This window comes from Carettochelys insculpta, chromosome 4 (genome assembly GCF_033958435.1).
Source record: "Carettochelys insculpta isolate YL-2023 chromosome 4, ASM3395843v1, whole genome shotgun sequence".
Taxonomy (NCBI): domain Eukaryota; kingdom Metazoa; phylum Chordata; order Testudines; family Carettochelyidae; genus Carettochelys; species Carettochelys insculpta.
The window spans coordinates 26,492,120-26,513,853 of NC_134140.1; the positions used below are offsets into that span (position 1 = coordinate 26,492,120).

A 21,734-nucleotide genomic window follows, 5' to 3' on the forward strand; every position below is an offset into this window, starting at 1 on the left:
TGGAGAGTGGTGTGGAGCTAGTCTACAGAAACTAAGCCAATCTACTACATCATCTGTCCATTCTCTGTGGGGTCTGCCTCTCCTGTTTGAACCATCCATTATGCCAAATATTAAGGTCTTAATTTTTCATTCGTTGTTCATTCTGCAAATATGTCCAAACAGTTGTGGCTTCCGTTTTATAGCCTTTTGCAGCAGGTCTCTTTCAGCTGTTCCTTCCTATATAATTCCTCATTGGTGACCTTCTGCATCCATCCTATTCTCAGATCTTTCTATAACAACTCCTTTCGAATGCCAATATTCTTCTTTTTGAATCTTTTGTGATAACCCATGTCTCACATCCATACAACACGCTGCTGAATACACACGTTTTCAAGACGCCCAGCTTCATTCTTAAGCTAATTGCTTTGTTTTTCCAGATCTTATCCATCGCCTTCAAACGCGCTCTTGCTTTCACTATTCTAGTCACTATTTTCTTCTTACAGTCTAGATCATATATTATGTTGCTCCCCAGATATGTGAACTTCTCTACATTTTCTAGTTCAATAGCATCGGCACTGATCTTCCTTCCTATTTCCTTATCTCCAAATTGCGCAGAGGCAAAAACTTTTATAGCAAAATTTTAGGCACTGTGTGAATTTAGGATCCTACAGGATTAGGTGTCAGCTGATCAGTGGTTGTTTGTTTCATCATAGTGTAATCCCTACAGTTAATAGTTTTATTTATGAAATGTTTCATTAAATCAGTTTTAAGTGAAAAATACTGATTTTTTTTTTTTCCTTTTTCAGCATATTTTAAGGTACTTTTATTTAACTAATACAAATAATTTAAAATCTTTATATTTATTGAATTCTAGTTTCCATCCAAAGACATCTTGTCACACAGATCCTGAGTTAAAGGTTATTTAGTAAACAAGAAATGTCATTCACCTTTTTCTTGGCATGATGACAAAGAAATTGGAATAAATGTTAGCCTAAAATTAGTGAGTATAATACTTCCTTTTGGGTGCCCAAACTACCAAATTTGGCATAAAGCCAATATTAGGTTGCAAATCAGCAAGTTTTAATGGTTATACCATTAAATGAGAGTGAATCTTTTTAGGTAATAACTAAAGTACAACTACAGGATTAAAATCAATTGTTTTAAACTGGGGGGGTGTTATTTTTTCATTTGCAAACCCCTAAAAATTTCACATTGGGTTGTGGATTCCTTTAGAAACCTATTCTACAAACCCCAGTGCTCCATTAACCATAGATTGTAAACTGCTGTTCTATGGTAACAATAACCTTCTGTGTGCCCCTTTGACCAGTGGCCCTCAACCAGGAGTATACAGAAGACTCAACTAATTCAGATCGGAGTTTCTCAACCTGAGGATTGTGGGGCTGGTTCAGGGATGTGATCTGGAGCATCACAACACAGTGGGCTCCACAAAGCTAACATACATGTTTCAGCTGTGTGCAGTGGGGCTCGGTGTTCAGACAGAGCTTACAATTGGCAAACAGGCTGAAGTATTGCACCTGATTTATTTTATAGTTATATGGCCTAGCCACTGTCCCTGTGGCTGTGGGGCTGCTGCCAGGCTCCCAGCTGGGGATGGGCTTTCCACAATGTAGCTCCCAAGTCCTGCTAAGCTTCTGGTAGTGGGGCTCTGTCACCTGGCTGGCTGCCACCAGCAGGGCTCTGCTCTGCCCTGCACAGCTGGAGTTCTCCAGTACAGGTGCTCTGCTGTCCAGCAACATCCATTTTCCTGCTGGACGAGAGTGACGGGCAATAGAGTTTTAACCTGTACATAAGAACTGCCATACTGGGTCAGACCAAAGGTCTGTCTAGCCCAGTATCTTGTCTTCTAGCAGTGTCCATAACCAAGTGCCTTTGGCCGTTAATCTGAGCTTGAATGTTTGTTAATATGAATGTTACTTTCTGCTGTGCTAGGCTAAGAAAATCCTGTCTTAATCAGCTACTTCATTATAATTAACAGTCTGATGTTTGCTCTTACTCTTCATGTTTACCTTTATTACATTTCATTAACTCCCTATCCCTTTATACTGTGATTACATTTCATGCTATTGACCACAGATGTTCTTCACACATTTATTTTCTTTTACATTCTGGTTTAGTTGTTATAGTAGGCCCATCATAAAGGTATTCAGGTTCTTTACAAAGCTAAAAATTTAAGGTGTGTGTATATATAATCTATTTTGAAGTTACAAATAGTATAACCTATTTGATGCTTACAGGAGGTATAAATGATCAAGAATTTTTGTCTGCCATCAGTATTTTAATTAGTCACTCTAGGACACTCATTGTCTACTGCCTCTTTTAAGGAGCAGTCATGTAGCAACTGCATACCCTCAGGTTATTTAGATCATTGGATAGTAGTGCTGATGGTCATGAAAATGAGACGGGTGTTCTGTTTTTCCACTTCTTTCCAGCTTTAACTGCCTCTGGATCTATCATTTTAATTTGTTGAGGCAATATGAGTCATTATGGCTGCTCAAAGAATGCCCTAGCCTTGACAGTTAAGCTGGATGTTAAATAAAGCATTTAAAATAATTTAAAAGACGCATAAACCACATACAGAAAAAGAGGTGAAAAATCACCACACCCAATTAGACCACAGACCCGTCTAGCTTGGTATTTTGCCTCCAGCTATGGCCAATATGTGGTGTGACAGAAGAAAGATATGCCCTACTCAACCCACAATTCACTTAAACAGCTTGTAAAATGTTTTACACTGAAATAAATTTTCCTCATTCTTGCAAGCACTTGACCCATGCTCTAAATTTTATATATGAATTGATGATATGGTATTTACCTTGCACAGCTGTAAATGGTAATAATGACCATAAAGTTACCAAATACTGTAAGACTCAGGGGAAAGGGAAGAAAATAAACAATAGATGTTTTAACCTTTTGAGGGCAAAATTCTAAAGAAAGCATTGATTGCTAGTTTTTGCTTTCTCCAGCTATCCAAATTAGTAACAGGACTACTCCCCCATCTAACTCTATATGTTATGTGTCAAAAGAAACAGAAGAAATTGATCACAGAAAGCAGCAGTGTAAGTGACAAGGAAGAGAGTGATTTTAGGATTTTATTTTTAAGCATTCATCAGTAACTTAAATGACAAGTATTTCAGATATATGAATCTCGGAAATGTTCCCCTTTTGCGAGTGTAATACACAGCCTACTGCCAACTGCTCAGTTTTGGATTACCACCTCAATGTCAGAACCAAGAAGGAACATGTCTAATTGTATTTCTTGAGTAATGACTGCCTGTATTTTTCACACACATGGGTCATGTCTACACTTGGGACAAACTTCAAAATGGCCATGCTAATGGCCAAATTGGAGAATACTAGTGAGGAACTGAAATGAATATTCAGTACCTCGTTGGCATGCTGCCAGCCATGGCACTTCGAAAGTGCCACGTTTTGCTCATGTGCAGCTCATCTACACAGGCATCCTTTACAAAAGGACCCTACAAACGTCAAATTTCCCTTATTCCTACCAGCTGATAGCATGCTAATGAGGCACTGAATATTCATTTCAACACCTTATTAGTATTCTCCAATTTGGCCATTAGCATGGCCATTTTGAAGTTTGTCCCAAATGTAGATGTAGCTATATTGTTTGATCAGGGATGTAGCAAATCTTTGATTTGTATTCATTTCAGATGTAAATATTGCTTTTGAATTCCTCAAATACTGGCCCTTCGGCAAGCAATGATGCAGTGATCCACCTGGCAAGCTCTGACGTGGGACATTTCTGTAATACTTCTATGATACCTACATATCTCACAGAATTGGAAGGTACCTTGAGAGATCATCAAGTCTAGTCCCCTGTTCTGTCAGCAGAACCAGTCACCATGCTTATGTGTGTTGGTTTTCCTCTGTACTTTGCAATGCTACCCCATAGGTGCAGAAGAGAGAAGCTGTCTTGGGGCAGTGAAGGAGCTATGAGATTGTGTCATGTAACTATCTGAGGTGGATTTAATGGGTTGTTAAAGGACTGGCTGAAACTGACCCATATCAGGGTGGAGGATCCACCAAGATAACAGGAGCCTCTAAGGATTGAACAACTGACACTTATCCATTAGAATCTCCAGCAGGTGAATTCAACCTGGGTAAATGCTGGGTTAAGAGCTGCCTGTTGGAAGGCACTTGGCAGCTTTCAGCTCAGAATGAGGACAAAGGGTCAGAGATTGAGAGTGAGCCAAGATGGCTTTGACAGCAGCATGGCCCAAGGCCGTCCTGGTCATGGTCAGACTGAACTCTCTTATCTTTGCCTCTCTCTACTGACCTAAGGACTTTAAAATCTCTATTTTACTAATAAATTGATCCTTTTGGATTATGTGTCACCACATGAGTCTTATTTGGCTTGATTAGCTGCAGGAAGCTTTGGGGAAAGACATATTACTTGTGACTGAAGGCCCAGTTTCAGAGTCATGGAAGCCATGGAACTGCCCCTGTAATTATGTGGGTTCTTGGGCCAGAGGACACTAAAGGGGTTATAGGTTTGGATGTAGATAAGAGCTTGTGGATCTGTTACTTAAGCCACCGAGTTGCAAAATAGCATAGCCGCATGAACGCAGCATGGCAATCATCTGCAAGCTTAGTACTGTATATTGAAGAATACCAGCACACATGGGCCAGCACAAGGACAGCAGGTTCTGCAGTCCTCATTCTACCAATTCCAGTGTTGCACACAGACTGCCATGGTCATTTGCACACCTACTGGCAGCTGTTGCTGGTTCTGAAAAGAAGTTATACACCCACAGTTTTGCTAAATTGATTTTGATGTGCTCCCTCAGGGGCCTTCTCAGGAATATTTGAGTATCCTATTGCAAAACAAAAGTTCTGTTAAAAGGTAATTCACAGAAGAGGCAGCAAAATTACAAAAACCATAGATGGCATTAATAGTCATGCAGAAGGAACATATAACATTATTATTTGTATGACTGTAGCACCTAGGAACCATAGGCATGAACTACGACAGACAATAAGAGGAATGTCCCTGTCTCAGATGGCATTGAATGTAAGGGCATATCTATATTACATTTCGCTACTCACCCTAACTTACATTGACATATAGCCATTGCAATAATTACATCACCTCACCTTGCTCCAAGCAGTGCACGTCATTGATAAAAACACTTGCACAGAGTGAACAGCCAGTGGGGGGCACTGGGGGTTGGCTTTTGAAAGCCAGCAACAGTCAATGTAAGCAACACAGCATCTACGCTGATAGTATATTGACCTATCTACATCAGCATTGACTATATGCTTTTCAGGGAGGTGGAGTTAAGCGTAGTGGGTAAGTTTCAATTCCAGGAATAAAACTGTAATATGAACAATTGCAAAGTTAGGTTGATATGTTTCCTTGCATTGATGTAACTCTAATACAGATCAGAGCTAACTATAAGATGAGATGGATCAAACACATACATGGAAAGAAGACAATATAATAGAAAGTGGTCTTATGTTCTAGGAAGGATTAACAAGAATGCCCATTAAAAGCAAAGATGTCCTTTAAGTTTTGGGGGCATATATAGAAGAAAGTTGTCACAAAAAACCTTAAATAGAAAATACCAAGGATGTAAAATGGAAAAAAAATGCTGAATAGTTGTACAGCATCAATAATAAATAGCAAGATAAATATATATACTGCTGTGTTGGAGAAGCTTCTGATCCTATTAAATCATTTGTGTAAGAAGGCACTATGTGAGTTTTTAAAGGCAAAATGGTGGTGTAACTATCTGGATGTTTCTTTGCCTACTGTCACCTGCACACAGACCACTTACATATTTGCTGCACTTTATCTTACAAAATGTTTGCCCAGATGTACCTGACAGCAAGTTTCACAGTAACATAGGAAAAGCTTGCCACAAATATAGACACAAATGGAAGCTGCCACCCTCCCGGCCATCTCCCTTCAATGGTCAACAGGCAGCAGTTAATGCAGGACTGGAACTCAGTTATGCTAGGTGGAGTGCAAACACAACAAAAAGACAATTCCTACCCCAAAGAGAGTACTGGCTGAGTCAGACAACGGATATGATAGGCTATAGCAATGTGTTTACTTTCACCAGCTTTGTCAAACTAAAAAGGCTTTGTGGGAGCAAAGTTAACTAAGGAAGTGCATAGAGAGCCTTTAAACAAACACTGAAGATAGAAGATTATTATAAAACCCTACCAAACTCTGGAGAGATCAACCTATCAGAAGAAACATACCATCTCTTAAGCCCTTTGCCTGGTCACTGCATATGCATTCTGAGATTTACAACATGATTATGTTTGGTCTAGCTAAATCATCAAGGCAATGACCTCTTGGTTATAATTCTGGCCATGAATTTGTGAGCTGATTCTAAAGCTACACCATTCACACAGACGTTGGAAACACCAAGCCCTGTCAGCCTTGTTTCCAATGCCATTGCAAAGTGTGCACTTCATCAGCTCAGCCAGGGACTTTGTAGCGCTGTGTAGGAATCAGTAGCCCTAACCTAATCCCAGATTAAGACTACCAAGTGCCTCACATGCTAGGTGAACACACTATATTTGATAGAGTCTTGTGGCAGAAGACACTCCTTGTGTTTCAGAATGGTTGCAAAACGCACAGCCACCTTCTCAGTTCACCTCCCTGGTGATTCCCTTTTGTTCATGTTCAACCAACTGCCCAGCTAGAATCACATAGGCAAAATATGGCTAAGTGGGTTGCAGTAATACAAGGATGTGAGCTGTGAAAGTGTGGCATATCTCTAACCAAACTGTGCTTCACATTTTATATGCTGTCTTCTATTTTGAATTCTGTGTTGAAAAGCCAGTCTGATCTTGGTAAGGTCAGTCTTAGGCTGCATTCCAGATAGATGGCCAGCCTAGGAGAAGACTTGACACTTGATTGAATGACTAAAACTAAAACTGAGATGTCATCATGGAGAAATCTAGGGCCATTACTTTTGTCTCTTGACTACTGTTCCGATCCCATAAAATAATAAACTCTTGGTACAGAAGGCTGACTGGGGGAAGAGACTAGAATTTATTAGTGTGGCTAAATGGCAAAAGAGCATGAACACTATATTTAAGGAGAATGGCTTCTCAGTGAAGTGGGATCAGCCACAGCTACATGGAAAATGAACTGACAAGAGAAAGGGAAGGCATGGGGGGTCTCTGCCTCGCCTGAAATTCTGGCAAAATTTCAGAAGGGGTGAGATCAGACTAGGGAAGGGGCATCTCAGAACTTCTATTTTGTGAAGATCTGTAACTCTCTGGCCTTTTAAAATAACAGGGTTAACCTTGACTAAGCCTGTGTTCCTTGCCTTTTTGTCATGTTCTCAACCCCAGAGTGACTAGAGGCGAGATGGAGCTGAGTGTGTGTAAATGATATGGAAACTCAGGAGAGCTCAGGCACTGATACTAGAATGTGGAGGCAGCAGGACAGTGGAGTTGGGATTAAAATTAAAAGGATTTTAATTAAGCACTTTGGGAAGACCCAGAGCTAGAAAGATATAGATCTGTGTGGACTCAGATGGACCAATAGGGCCCACTGGTTTGGTCCACGTGCAGCAAACTAATGTCCATCCAAAGGGGAACTGGGCCATTTTGTAACAGTCTTTGCCCTTCTTTAAACAAGGACATGGACAAGTTAGAACCTTATTAAGCATCTGTCTTGTGTTTAGGTGCCCAAATCAGCAACTAGCCATTTAAAATGTTAGGCACCAAGGCTAAAATTTGACCTGACTTTGCTTACTGCAAATAGTTTTTTCCAAAGTTGAATTAACAATGCAGCAATGTATTTGATTCTGTGAGGGATATATTTTGGTAACTAAAGATTATAAAATATTGTTCCTTTGAAAAAAAGGTAAGAGTGTTTCAGAACGAAGCAGTAATTTTCATGAAACTAAGAAATATGACATCCATGTTCTAGCTCCGGCTGTTAAGCTGGTGGAATTGATGAATTTTGCAGCATGCGATTCAATGAGACATTTATAGGCTTACTCATGTGAATCGTGCCCCTATATCTTTCATGCTAAAAATAAAATATGTATCTGTTACAAAGAGCGTCAGTGAATTACACTGCTGGGAAGTGGTGGTGGACGTAGGTATGGAGCAATGGAAGTGTGACACTGATTTGTAAACTACCCCCTTCCCCATCTTTTCCAGGAAACCCAAACTGGAAAGAAACCTGCATCAACTTTCTGTGTTTAAAAGGAAATTATTTAGAAAAGAATGGACAATTTCAGCCCAAATAGAGGGTGGTTTTATTTATTTAGTTATTTTTATGTCTTCTACAAGCATCATAACACTTCAGTTATTAATATATGGAGGATTCAGTGACCAGTTTTGCAGGATGCTGTGTGCCTTGGTTCTCCTTCCTTCAATGGGAATAGAGGGAGTCTCAGCACTCCCAGGTGTTCAGAACATCATAGGATCAGGCTATTTGTGACTCGCCGATGTCACATAGCAATGCCTGGACATCCTGATTCTTAGCTTTTTGCTATGCGTACTAGTTTGCACTCCCTTCAGTAATAGAGATGCTGCTTGAAAAGAAAGGTATTTTATAACCAGCTGGAGTACTACCTGCCAAAAATAAGATGAGAGAGAATGAAAGTCCAAGATCATGGTAATTACCACATTTCCACCTGAGTGAGATGGAGTTGAATTACCTATTATTAATCCCCCCCTCCTCCCCAGGATCCCAGACTCCATATGCCTTTCAGGAATCTGTCTAGGAAACACTGACATTCTAGCTTGCTCTTTTAATACCATGTGACTTAGCTCTTTGTCACTTTGTGGAACCCATCCACAAAGATCCCCTGGGAAAGATAACTTAGCTAATGGGTTTCTCTGTACTTTTTATTCTCTTTCCCTTTTCCTTGTCCCCAAAACACATCACACCTCTCCATGTAAGGAACCCCTACTTTAGGCACTGACAAACCACCCACCTCAACCCTATGCCTCCCTTACAGACTACCCACTCACACACTGAAACAATCAGCTCTCACCTGCCTTCAGGGGCCAAACTGACAAGCCAAAGCCAGTCCTTCGTGGAACCCCTTCACCCCATTCCCTCTACACTGGAGTCAACACTTCCCACTCTCTCCAGCACACTCCATACTCCTACCATCGCCCCGCCCTGCCCTACACTGACAGCCCGCCCCAAAAGCCCAGCGCACCTCTCCACCCCCCTGCCCCCCACGCCATAGGAAACCACCTCAGCCACCACTGGCACCCTTTGCCGTTATGTAACCCACACATCTATGGCTGTGGGTCACTGTCCCCTGTACTGGCACCTAGCTCACTTACAGGCAAAAACACCGAGTCTCCTCTCTGCCTTAGCTGAGGAGCAGCTGCCTTTCAGCTCACAGCGTAGCGGTTCTTGCACTAAGCTCCAGAGGTCGCATGCTTGAGTCTGCTTGTTGGCGGTTACCCTTACAACCACCATGATCAAGCTCCCCACTGCTCTCTTGGAGGCAACCCCCAGCTCTCCACCCTGCCCCTGCGGATTGCTCCCGCTGCCTGCGCTCCTAGCACTGCTAAACTCCGTCTGGGGGCGACCCCAGGCTACCTCACACCTGCTGAGCCGCACGCAGCTCCCCCTCCCCACACCCTTGCCCTGCGCTCGGTCCTCTGGCCCCCGGGTCGGGCGCGGCCCGCAGGCGGGGATGGGGCCCTGGGCGGGCTGACGCCCGCGATCTGCCCGCGGGTCACTCCCCCCCACAGCGGGGCGCGGCTCAAGCAGGACCTGCCCCGGCCAGGCGGGCGGCATAAAAACCGGCTGCGCTGCGCCGGTCGAGCAGCACTGCCGCCGGCGCACCCAGCCCCGGGAGCGAGCGAGGAGTCTTGGGCGGGGAAGGGAGCGGACCGGGGAGGCAGGGGCAGGGCGGCCGCGCTCGCAGGTGACTCCGCTCGCCGCGACTTGCCCGTCGTCCCCGCTCCGCCCCAGCGAGCCCCGATCGCCTAGCGGGCCGCTATGGTGGAGAAGAAAGCGGACGCCACCCCCGGCTTGGGGGAGAAGCCCAGCCCCGGGGGATGCCCGGCCCAGGGGCAGCCGGAGGAGTGGGAGATGGAGCAGCCGGCGCAAGGGCCCCCGGCGCAGCCTGGAGGCAGCCGCTTGGCGGGAGGCGGCTACCCGCAGAAGAACGCCGAGAGCCTGAGCAGCCAGTACGGCATCAACTTGTTCCTAGCCGGGCTGCTGCTCATGTTCGCCTGGGCTGTGCACGCGGTGGGCGTCAGGAAACAGGACCTGCTCTCCTACCTCATCACCATCATGCTCATCCAGCTGCTCTGGATGCTGTGGTACATCTGCAGGAGCTACACCCAGAGGAGACTCATTCAAGAGAAAGACACCCACGCAGGAGCCCGCTGGTTAAAGTGTAAGTGGCCGGTGCCCCTGCCATGTACTGGCAGAGCCAAGCCCGCGCTTTGGCTTCCCCTGCGAGGCTAGCCAAAGCCCCCCACCTCCAGCATCCTCCTGCGGCTCAGCACATGTGAGGGCCAAATCCACAGCCTTGTACTTGCCCCACTCCTGGCCATAGAGTAGTGATGGTGCCCGTGATCCAGCAGAACAGAAGTTTCTAGCCAGTTCATTCCATGCAACCTGCAACTTGCCAGTCAAGTTCCTGCTGAAAAGAGAAGTTAACTTCAAACTTAGTTCCTAGTGAGATGCAACCAGAAAGAAGTTTCTTCTGAATTCCTCCCATTTCTAATGTGCCTATCAGAGCCAGAGATATACCTGGCACCAGCCTAGCAGGACTTCCTTTTTATTTTGTTATTCTTTTCTTCTTCATAATGTTCATTGTCTTATTTTCTATATAAAAATAATAAAAATAACCAACCAAATTAAAAAACTCATTAAATCAATTATATTGTTACACCTAGATATAGAAAACAGATGTAACTATAGAGGCTATGGATCCCAATCATGCAAGTGAATGGAACACAAATTGGGGAAAAAGCCCACCTCACCTACTTCAGAGGCTCACTGAAAAGTAGGATAGATAGGTTAGATCAAACAATTAAGTATGTATGAGTCCATTTGTTTAGAGGAATTTGGCATTTGAAAGTTGCACTCTTTTCAGGCCATTAAATGCTATTTATTTCATCAAATCCTATCTGTACAAAGGAGCTATTGTTATTTATTACTTGTAGGAAAAGGGTAGACAGTAAATATCATAATGCCACTTTATAAATCTATCCACACCTTAAATACTGCATGCTGCTCTCATTGTTCCATCATAAAAAGTATATTAGAACTGGAAGAAATACAGAGAAGGGCAACAAAAATTATTTGAGATACAGAAGTCCTTCCTTATGAGGAGATATTAAAAAGAGTAAGATAGCTCAGCTAGAAAAAGACATGCCTAAGAGGAGAAGCTATGTTGGAATGCTATGAAATCATGAACTGTTAGGAGAAAGTGAATAAGGAAGTGTTATTTGTCCCTTCATATCATGCTGACCAGAGGTCATGCAATTAAATTAATAGGTAGTCAATTTTAAACAAATGTGAGGAAGTACTTTTTCACACAGTGCATTGTCAGTATGTGAAACTCACTGTCAGGGGATATTGTGGAGGCCAAAAATTGCGCTTTGGTCCAAAAAATATACATAATTTTATCAAGGCCATCAATTAACCAAGATGCAAGAAACTGGTGATAAATTCCTCAATTATTGCCACCTTCTGTTCAGTCCATCTGAAGCTTCTGGCATCAGCTGTTGTTGGAAAAGAGGGTACCATGCTAGATTGCCCATTGGTCTGGTCCAGAATAGCATTCTTATGTTCTTATGGTGCAAGTATTTATGGTGCTCTCTGTGAGACAAGAGGCAAAAACCGTTCCCCAAGGAGCTTGCCGTTTAGGATGTGAACTATGCATACCATTGCAATAGTACCAATAGGCAAAAAGAGGAGTTTCTGGGAAGTTGTCCAAGGCTTTTGCTGAAGCAATTATTTGCATATCCATGTGCATATGGGATGTAAGCTTCCAAGGTTTTATTAAATGATGTGTTGAACAGTGTGACAAAATCATTTGAACTTAAAAGAATTCTGTATTTCAGGGTTGCAGGAAAAAAAGGAAGGTCCATTAAGGTGTTTGGAATTCCAGCTGGGAAACTTGACTTATCAACAGTCTTTTTTTTTTTTTTTTTCTGCCTGTATTGTTGTAAATAGTAACCTGGAAACATGGGTGAGTTAAATGCAATACAGAGGTTTCATAAACCACTGGGTCCAGAGAATGGTTAAAAACAAAATCTCATGGCTTTGATGCAAACAGATATTTTTCAGTGCAGCAGCTAGCTAGTCACCAAAACTTAAAACAATTGGAATTTTAAAATGTGAAACTTCAAAACAGTAAGTAGTCGCTCTTAAACTTCATTCTTTTTCAGCCCTACTATTGTGCCTTCTTTAATCTCTTATTGCCAGGATTACCAGTATTTGCAATTAGTAGTAACATCCAAAGTTATACATCCATTTTTCTGCATAGTCACTTTGCTAAACATATGTACTAAATATGTGGCATCACATGAATAGTTACAGATTATTATTTACTATTTCCTATAATACTACATCATTCTTAGCAAAATCTTGATAAATAGTTTTACTTGAAGAGGATGGATGGGCCAAATTCGTCTTGGGTATCATTACTCTCACCATTTTCATCATGATTTTCACAAGTTTTCTCATTTTTTTGTTCAGTTAGTTTTTTTTCAGAATATGTCTTTTTGTTCTCATTGCACAAAGAAAATGTGCTCGGATTAAACTGGTAAAACAAGAAGAAAACTGGCTAGACTAGAAAATGTTAATTTTTATGTAAATTACTTAGTTTGATTTAATTGTCTAGCATTATTATACCCAAAAAATGACATATTTTATGTATTTTCTTTAGTGAATGCCATGATGAAAAACTGTAACAACTTTACTACTTATGGCTTGCATTTTACCAGCATAAATGTTGGATGAGATTTACTGAACAAACACATCCTTTTACACACTTTTTAAACTTTTTATGTAGTTAAGATGTAAAATACATTCAGAAACTATACAATAAATAGGCACTATAGATTTTCATCCAACCTAAGTTATTTCTAAGCAAATTCTTTTGGCAGTTTGGACCTTAGAGCATTGTTCTTTCCCAGTTTGTAGTGTATATAAAGCACATCTGAAATCTTAATCAAGGAAACTTTTCTAATGACTTCAGAGACTGTATTGTTTGCATTAGGATTATAAGAGCGTGCCCCAAGTAATCACTTCCTCAATCATTTCCTTTATTATTAAGAAAGTTGCATAAATTAACTATTTTTGCCTAATTTATTCCAGTGTGGCATTTTCCTATCTCAATCTCATGCTTAAAAAGAGCCATAAAAAGAACATAAGAATGGCTATACTGGTTCAAACCAAAGGTCCATCCAGCCCAGTATCATATCTTCTAGCAGTGACCAATGCTAGGTGCCCCAGAAGGAATGAACAGAACAGGTATATCAAGTGATCCATCCTCTGTCATCATTCCCAGTCCTGACTAACAGAGGTTAGAGACATTCCTGCCCAATCTGGCTAATAGTTATTGATAGACCTATCCTTCATTAATTTATCTAGTTCATTTTTAAACTGTTAAAACCTTGGCCTTCACAAAATCCTCTGGCAGGGAGTTCCACAGGTTGCCTGTGTGTGTAAAGAAACACAACACATAGTCAACCGGTGGAACTCCCTGCCAGAGCACATCTTTAGTTTGTTTTAAACCTGCTGCTTATTAATTTCATTTGGTGACACCTAGGTCTTGTGTTATGGGAAGGAATAAATATCCTTTTCTTATTTACTTTCTCCACACCAGTCATGATTCTATAGACCTCGAACATATTCCCCCTTAGTCATCTCTTTTCCAGGCTGAAAAGTCCAAGTATTATGAATCTCTCCTCATATTGCAGCCACTCCTTACTCCTAATCATTTTTGTTGCATTTTGTGAACCTTTTCCAATTCCAATATATCTTTTTTGAGATGAGGAGAGCACAGCTGCACTCAGTATTCATGATGCAGGTGTACCATGGATTTATGAAAAGTCAATGAAACATTTTCAGTTATTATGTCTTTCTTAATACTTTCCAAGTTAGTAGTCTGTTTGCCATGGGCACTACACAAGAAAGCAGTAAAGATAAGTCAAAAGAAGTGGACGCCTTATTAAAAAAGGGAGAAATAAACAAATTGCTCTCTTAAGAAATGTTCCTTGTATTTTTTTCCATCCATGTGGAGATTTTTTTTATTCATGTGTGGAATAATTTTAAGTGACTGAGGCATGTGTGAATGCGCATCATCAGTAGGAACACAAACCTAACTGTGGGCATTCTGCTAATCACTGGGCAGCATTTGTATTTCTCCTGAGTGGCCATGCAAGTACACAGCTTATAGGGAACATTGCCCATGAGCAAGTTTGTCTTCCTCTTTTCTCCAAGAGTACAAGTTACACATAAATTACAGCCTCGTTAACTTTGCCTATGACCCTTAGACTTAAATTTGAATGTTGTGTGTTTTGTGTATATTGTTGATCTATTTGGGACATTAACTGGTCTACTTGTTGTTTGAAGTAGCCCAGACAGAAGACCTACTTCCTTGAAGTCAGTGGCATAACTCTCATTGACTTCAGTCGGGGGGCAAGTGAGAATCCACAGCATATTAGGAGAGAACCAAGGAATCGTGTGTGCAGAAATTCTCATTATGACATAATTATGCTTATGCTGTGCAGAGGGAAAAATGTTTCTCCACTGACCATTTAGAATAATAGTCTAAAACTTGTGAAATTTAGAACCCTTACTAAAGGAAATCCATGATCCCATGTAATACAAAGCTACCAGGAAGAGAGGATATGTACAACAGCTGATTTGTACAACAGCTGATTTTTGTAAAAAAAAAAACAGATGTGAGTAGTGGAGGGGTCTGATCAGTAACCTAAGATACAATTATATTTTCTTTAGTGTGTTAAGTCTGTCTTTCTTTCCCTTAGTAATGACTTAAACTTAGTTGCACCCTTCTCATAAGTAATAAAAATGAGCTTGCAAAATCATACCCTAGTACTTCTGTGCATTCTTTTCACCAATAATTTCGCTTCAACATTTCACACCGTTTTAGATTATAAATATAACTAAGTGAGAAAATGGTGCATTATGTTATGCATTAGGGTTTCAGCCTCTCCCATTCAATTCAGTGGGAGTTTCCCCACTGGGATCAGGATCAGGGTTTTTAATCACTTCTAATCACATATTGAGTCTGTCTATGTATAAGAATTAATTAAACAAGAAACACATGCTTTTCTCCAATGTGATAGCAATTGTAACTGCAGAAGGATCTTGCTTCTTGTGAGTTAAAAAAGAAATAAATTCCCAAGGCATGTTGAAATAATTGGGAAAAATATCGAAATTGATTTTTAAAATTGCATTTTTGGTAGTAGTTTCCTTGGTATTTTTAGAAATTAGCCCTGGGAGTTATTTTAATGGGATTAACAATTCTAATTCACTTTCAAACAAAATTAATTTATTGTAGAAAGAAACCTAAATAACTAACTGCTAAAGCAATCTAAACTCTTCCCCCTTAGAGTACAATTTGAAAAATTATAAAGTACGTGTGGTTAAATCTAGGGCCTAATCCTGCAAACACATCTGTATCTGAGTAACTTCATTCACATAACTAGTTCAATGGAATTCAATGGGAATACTCACTTGAGTAAAACTACTCACACATAAATGTTTAAAGGCTGAGTCCTTAGTTTTGAACTACAAAAGTGAAAGGTTGAGGTCAAATTCTCTGCTGGTGTAAGATGTCTCTAGAGATTTAGTCTTTAATTTCTTTATATAGAGTATTTATAAAATATGAAACTAAAATATGAAATCCTTCAGGTTGCATTCCAGTCCCAAACCTGCTTTTGTACATTGATAAAGAGAAAATCAATTAACAGTGTTATTATACAAATGTCTGTACCAAAGTATGAATGTATTTTTTTTGACTCTGCACCTCATCTGGAGCTTCTTGTATGTAACGTTGTCGCCATTGTGTCAGTCCTAGCTTATTAGGAAGACGACGTGGATAAGGTAATATCTTTATTGGAACAACTTCTGGTCCAATAAAAGGTACTACCTTACCCATGCTGGAACTTCTTGTTCATTAGTAATATAACCAGCTGAGTACACTATAAGGATGAATAATACCCAAAGAGCAACAATTATACTATATTTATAAAGGTTTCGTTCAAATAAATAGCTTATCTTTGGTAGGGTATTTGAAATATTGTAGTTAGAAAGAACAGTCTCCTTGGTTGACTTGTTAACTTTAATTTTAGAAAACAAAATACAGGATTTGGCCCTTTAAGTATAATATAATACTGAACAAAGTCACCTGTTGTGATATAATTTGACAGCTTTATATTTTGATCCTCTTTGAACATAAGAAACAGGATAAAATACAGAATAATCTAAGTACATAGCCAATTTTTACCTAGTCTTTAGTCAGATAAAGTTAAGTTAAAGTCAATGGGAGTTTGTCTGAGTAAGGATTTAGAAAGAAAAATTGAATAAAAGTCTCAGAGTCCGACTTAGTAATTTTATCTTGCTTTGTGTCTTGTTACTTAATTATGCTGATACAGTAAGGTTCAATAGCAACACAGCCGTATCTTATCATATAGCTTTCTAAAATGAGTTCTTATTTAGACCTTTGAAGTACAAGACCTTGGAGTTATTAAAAAAACCCACCAGTAAAAGGAAGCCTTAATAATTATATAAAAATGTAGACAATCATTTATTTAAGTTGAAGTAATGGATCTCAGAATGAATTCTGAATCTCTTGAGTTCACTTGTAAAAAGAAAAGCATGCAGTTTTTGGTCTCTGGCTTATAGTGGTTCAGTATAAGCTTCTGAACAATTGAGATGGCATACCAAGTGATAGTATTACTGCCCAGTGTAGGACTCTTGGGTCAGAAGACTGTAACATTATTGTTCAGCTCTGCGAGCAGTATAGTTTGCTGTGCAGCTATATAGTGCATTAATTCATTTCACTGTAGAACAGGCTCTCTGCTACAGTTACTGGAGGCTCTGATCAAGCGAGGTGCTGAGCTCCTCCTATAAGATGCTGAATGCCCTCATTTCCTTGGGAATTATAATGCTGGTCCTTACAAACTGCATGTGCTATTCATGTATTGTGGTTATACTTAAGTTATGTATTGTGAAAGAACTTTTGTGAGCTTTCCTGCACAGAGTAAACTGATCTTATGACCATTTACTTAATTTACAGATGCGTAGATATAGCCTTTTCAAAACAGGAATTTTCATTTATTAGTACAGATTCTCTGAAGAAAGGTTAACTGCATATTAACATTTTCTAATTTTTTTTGTCTTAGGTGGAATTACATTATTTGCAGTGATAACTTTAATTCTGGATTCTTTTAAAATTGGATACTTTATTGGATTTTCAAACTGTTTATCAGCAACTGAAGGCATTTTTCCTGTAACACATGCAGTGCATACACTTTTACAGGTAAAAGCAATCAGTTTTAGCTAGTTATTATATCTGTGTTTCTCACCAAGCATATCTTTATGTTCCTCTTACTCTCTTTGCGCTAAATTAGTTTTTAAGTTCTTAAGGGATAACTTATTAAAGACTAATTTTGTGTGTGTGCAGACCCCTTTTTGAGTGCAAACTGGGATATGAACATGCAGATCAGGCAGTGTGAGGAAGAGGTTACCCAATTTGGCTACGGCTATGCTGTAGTTGTAACTTGAAATAACTTATGCAATTTGCATAACTGCTATTTTGAGCACTGTGTTTAGTGCAGAGTTGCTATTTCGGGATACATTTGTATCCTGAAATAGAAACTATAGTGTTGCCATAGCCTTTGTATCCAAAAACACCTGTTTGCATCAAAAAACACCTGTTCATATCTGAAAATGCAATAGTGCCCCCACACAGAATGTATGTGTAAACCACATGGATTAAAAGTCTAAAAATTTGGTTCTAAGTTTGGAATGACATACCTTTTTGTGGTTCGTTAGGAATATAGCTGTCATAATTCTTTCTTTATATGAAAAGAGACAAATACACTCTGTTGCTTCCTAACAGGAACTAGGCATACTTGTTTAGTCCACTGATTCATGTTGTCTGGTATCCTGTGGCAGGCACTGAGGAATATTTGATGCTTTAGGGAAGGCAGCCTCCTCCTAAAAAAAGTATTTGTGCAATGTTTGTTCATCAGGGAAATTCCTTCCTGAAACAAGTAAACAATGGGTTTTCACCCTGAAGCATGTTGTTTGATCACGAACATCACTGTGTGCATAGCAGCAAACATAGCCGAAGAGGAGTGTGTAATCTGGCCATATTTTAAGTCCAGACCTTTGTCTCCAAGTTTGGAATTCATTACCACAAGGTAACATGATTATATGTTGCATGAAGAAGTGTTCCCTTTTCTATTATTTTATATTCACAGACTACCCCCTTGTTATTAGCACAAAAGTATGGAGAGACTGATGAGATGTCACAATAGCCTCCATAATACTGAATGCCTGAATCAAGATCCTCTTACAATATCTCCATCCCAGATGGTGAACCAGTTTATGTACAAGCATGAGGGCCAGGCACAGATTATGGGAAGCCCCACCAACTTCCATTTCTTTGTACAATCTGCTCTGAATCAGAATTTAAACTTGAGCTTCTCCCAGTGTAAAGCAGAGCTGTACCAAGAAAAGGAAAATAATTACACCCCCCTCCCTCTCCAGAGAGCTCATGATAGTCAGGTTACTTAATATACCACTAGACAGTGTGGAGATAACAAGGCAATACAATGTAAGTGTAAGAACTGTGTCAAAAAATTGGGATTTGATTCAAAACTTTCATAAAGTTTGGAAACTTTTCAATCCAGTGTTTTGGTTTGGTCCCATTTTAAATTTGGCAAATGTTTCACTGAATGGATGGGCATATGTGATCTTTTGGTTAGGTGGCTGGAGATCAGAATTCTTAGTTTTGCCAGTGAAATGCTGCGTAGGCTTAGGTCCATGTTTTCAAAAGTGTCCACCAGTGCTCCTGCTAATTTTTTCCATCAGTGTGCAGAATAAGTTTTGTTATGTGCACCAAGGCATGCATAGATGTGCACCACCAATAGAAACACATGCTGCCCACTGTGGGTGTCTGTGGGTGCTCTGTTAATCAGCTGAGCAGCACCTGAAGCTCTCCTGGATGGCTGTCTATATGCTCAGCTTACAGGGAACACTGGTGTCCACTAATTTTGAATTCCTTGAAATGGACATGGGCTGCAGGTTGCCCACCACTGACCTAATGTGTTTGTACATCTCAGAACTCCATTTCACTGGGACCACTGGGACAGAGCAGACGTGCAGTATTGTTTTCCAGGGTTCTACAGAGAAGAAAGAATCGTTTTTAGATAAGGAAAAGGCATTAGCTCTAATGTACTTGGATTTCAGTGAAGCATTTAATTTGAAACTACACAGGAAATTATTAGTGAAATAGAGGCGATGGGGATCAGTACAAGGCGGTGAATTATAAGGTGGATAAAAGCACAAAAACAAATGTGTTTTGCTGAAAGGTGAATTGTTGGATCAGAGGGAGGTTACTAGTAGTGTTCCTCAAGGTTAAGTCTCAGGACCAATCTAATTCAATAATTTTATTAATGATGTTGGCACACAAAGTATGTATGTGCTAATGAAATTTGCTGATATGAAATTTTGAGGCATCATCAACAGAGGAGGATTGGAAAAGATCTGGATGACTGGTGTACAGAGTAATACAAATGCACTTATAGCCTATATATATAAATGATCCTAAGCTAGGAGCTCATCAGTTGGAAGAAACGGAGAAGGAAAAAGACCTGGTTGTGTTGGTCTATCATAGAATGACTATGAATTATTAACATGATGTGATTGGAAAAAAACCCAAACATATATTATCCTAGGATTCCATTAGGTGATACATTCCAGTAGAGATAGAGAATTATTAATGTCATTGTACAATACACTGGTAAAATCAGCTTTGGAATATTGGATACAGTTCTGCTCATCTAGCTTCAAGATAGAGTAATACAAGTTAGAACAATTGTAGAGAAGCATTGCTATGAATTTCCCTGTTCTGTTCATTCTCTCTGAAACATCTGGCTATGGCTGCTGTTAGAAGGCAAAATACTGGTCTAGATAGATGAATGCTCCGATTCAGTATGTCCAGTTTCCTGTTCTTGTAATGATCTGGGGAATGAAGGGCCAATCTTATGAGAGGAGGATGGGAGAGGCTGGCATTTTTAGCCTTGCAGAAAGAAGGCTGAGAAGGTATATGATTGCTTTCTACAAATACATCAGTGGGTAAACAGTAGAATGGACTAAGAGCTATTTAAGGACAATATTGGTGCAAGAACAAATGGGTACATACTGGCTATGAAGAAGTCCAGGTTGGAAATGAGAAGAAGCACTCTACTCAGAAGAGGGCATGCTTCTGGAACTGCCTCCCAATAGGACTTGTGAGGGCAAACAATGTAATTAGATCTGAGAGGGCTGGACAAGTTATGAGGGTGACTGTATGACAGGGTGGCTCGTGATGGTAGAGGCACCCTGTTTATGTCTGATGTTCCCAAAATCTCAAGCTTCAGGGTGTCAGCCAGCCATCTGCAGGGATCAGGAAGGGATTCTCTTCACCCCACCCCACCTCACCAGCTCAATTATCCTGAATTGTTTTGGTTTTGTTTCTTATCTCCTTGCTTGTCACAGCTGGAGATTGGGCATTGGGGGCAGTGGGCCACAGCTGTCAGGTGGCACTAAGCATTCCCTGGCTCAATTCCTTGATTGACTGTGAGGTATCTGCACTGGTGACATGCTTGGGGTCCTTAGCTTCACATGATCACCAGCCATTTATGGAGCTGGGAAAGACTTATCTCCCAAGTCAGATTGGCAATCATCTTGGGGGGGTATTTTGCCTTCTTCTGCAGTATGTGGATGCTGTTCACTTGTCCAGGTTATCTGAGTATATCTCAGTTACTGGTTTCCCTGCCATTGCCAGGACCTCAGGCACAGGTGCACCTTGATCTCTCCTGTTTTCTGTCTGTGGCAAATAATAGTCTAGACTCTTTTGGCCTGTCTCTTACCTCATAATTCTCAACATTCTCAGCCTCACCTAGCCCTATATAAATCTCACTGCTGCCTACATGTCTGATCTCACTTATTACTTTCATGCCCTACATTCCTCTCATTCTCTTCTTCCTCCTCCTTTCCCATTCCTCCTGTCAGCTTCATGCCTTTGCTCATGCTGCCACTTTATTCATGGAGATGTCTCCCATTTCTTGTCCATGGGGAGCCCTTACTGCATTCTCCTTCACAGCACGTATAAAATCTCACATCTTCCAGGAATTCTTCCTACCTTGTTCCCCTCCCCAATGATCCTTCATCTGAATCGTTGTCTTGTAACTTGTCTCGTGTCTTACTGTTGTCTATTTCAGACTGAAAGTTCCTCAGAGCACGGGATTCATCTCCCTCAATCAGGCTATAAAACCAAGTGAAATTGTACTGTCCATAACTTAAATTAATAGTGGTTACTAACTGGAAGTTGTCTGAAAGATAAAAACACTTTATTAGTTGGAAACCTTGTTGGCAGCCTCAGCTAAGAGACAAACTGCTGTACGGATAATCAGTATGAACCTCTTTACCCACCAAAGGGTTCTTCTCAGAGAAGATAGATGTTCACGGCAGCACAGCTAATGCTGCAAGACCAGTCTTTTGCACA

The 21,734-nt window shown here is 40.4% G+C and overlaps 2 protein-coding genes across 5 annotated transcripts in view; both read left to right on the forward strand.

The window, feature by feature from the left end:
• The window catches only part of TMEM128 (transmembrane protein 128), a 55,493-nt gene that overhangs the window by 18,550 nt on the left and 15,209 nt on the right, over window positions 1-21,734 (forward strand). The window contains exons 5-6 of one of the 4 annotated variants that reach the window (XR_012645333.1): window positions 17,362-17,498; window positions 18,214-18,228. The exons of 1 other annotated variant lie outside the window; for it this stretch is intronic. The gene's annotated coding sequence lies outside the window, so the exon portion shown is untranslated. Of the gene's footprint in view, window positions 1-3,671; window positions 7,861-17,361; window positions 17,499-18,213; window positions 18,229-21,734 lie in introns of those variants that run through there. 2 more of the 4 variants (XR_012645331.1, XM_074992494.1) reach the window with 2 other exon arrangements.
• Window positions 9,965-21,734, forward strand: part of LOC142012246 (proton channel OTOP1-like) — a 28,040-nt gene continuing 16,270 nt past the window's right edge. Inside the window, exons 1-2 of the mRNA XM_074992094.1 lie at window positions 9,965-10,367; window positions 17,362-17,498. Coding sequence (XP_074848195.1) covers window positions 9,965-10,367; window positions 17,362-17,498 — 540 coding nt within the window. The remainder of the gene's footprint in view (window positions 10,368-17,361; window positions 17,499-21,734) is intronic.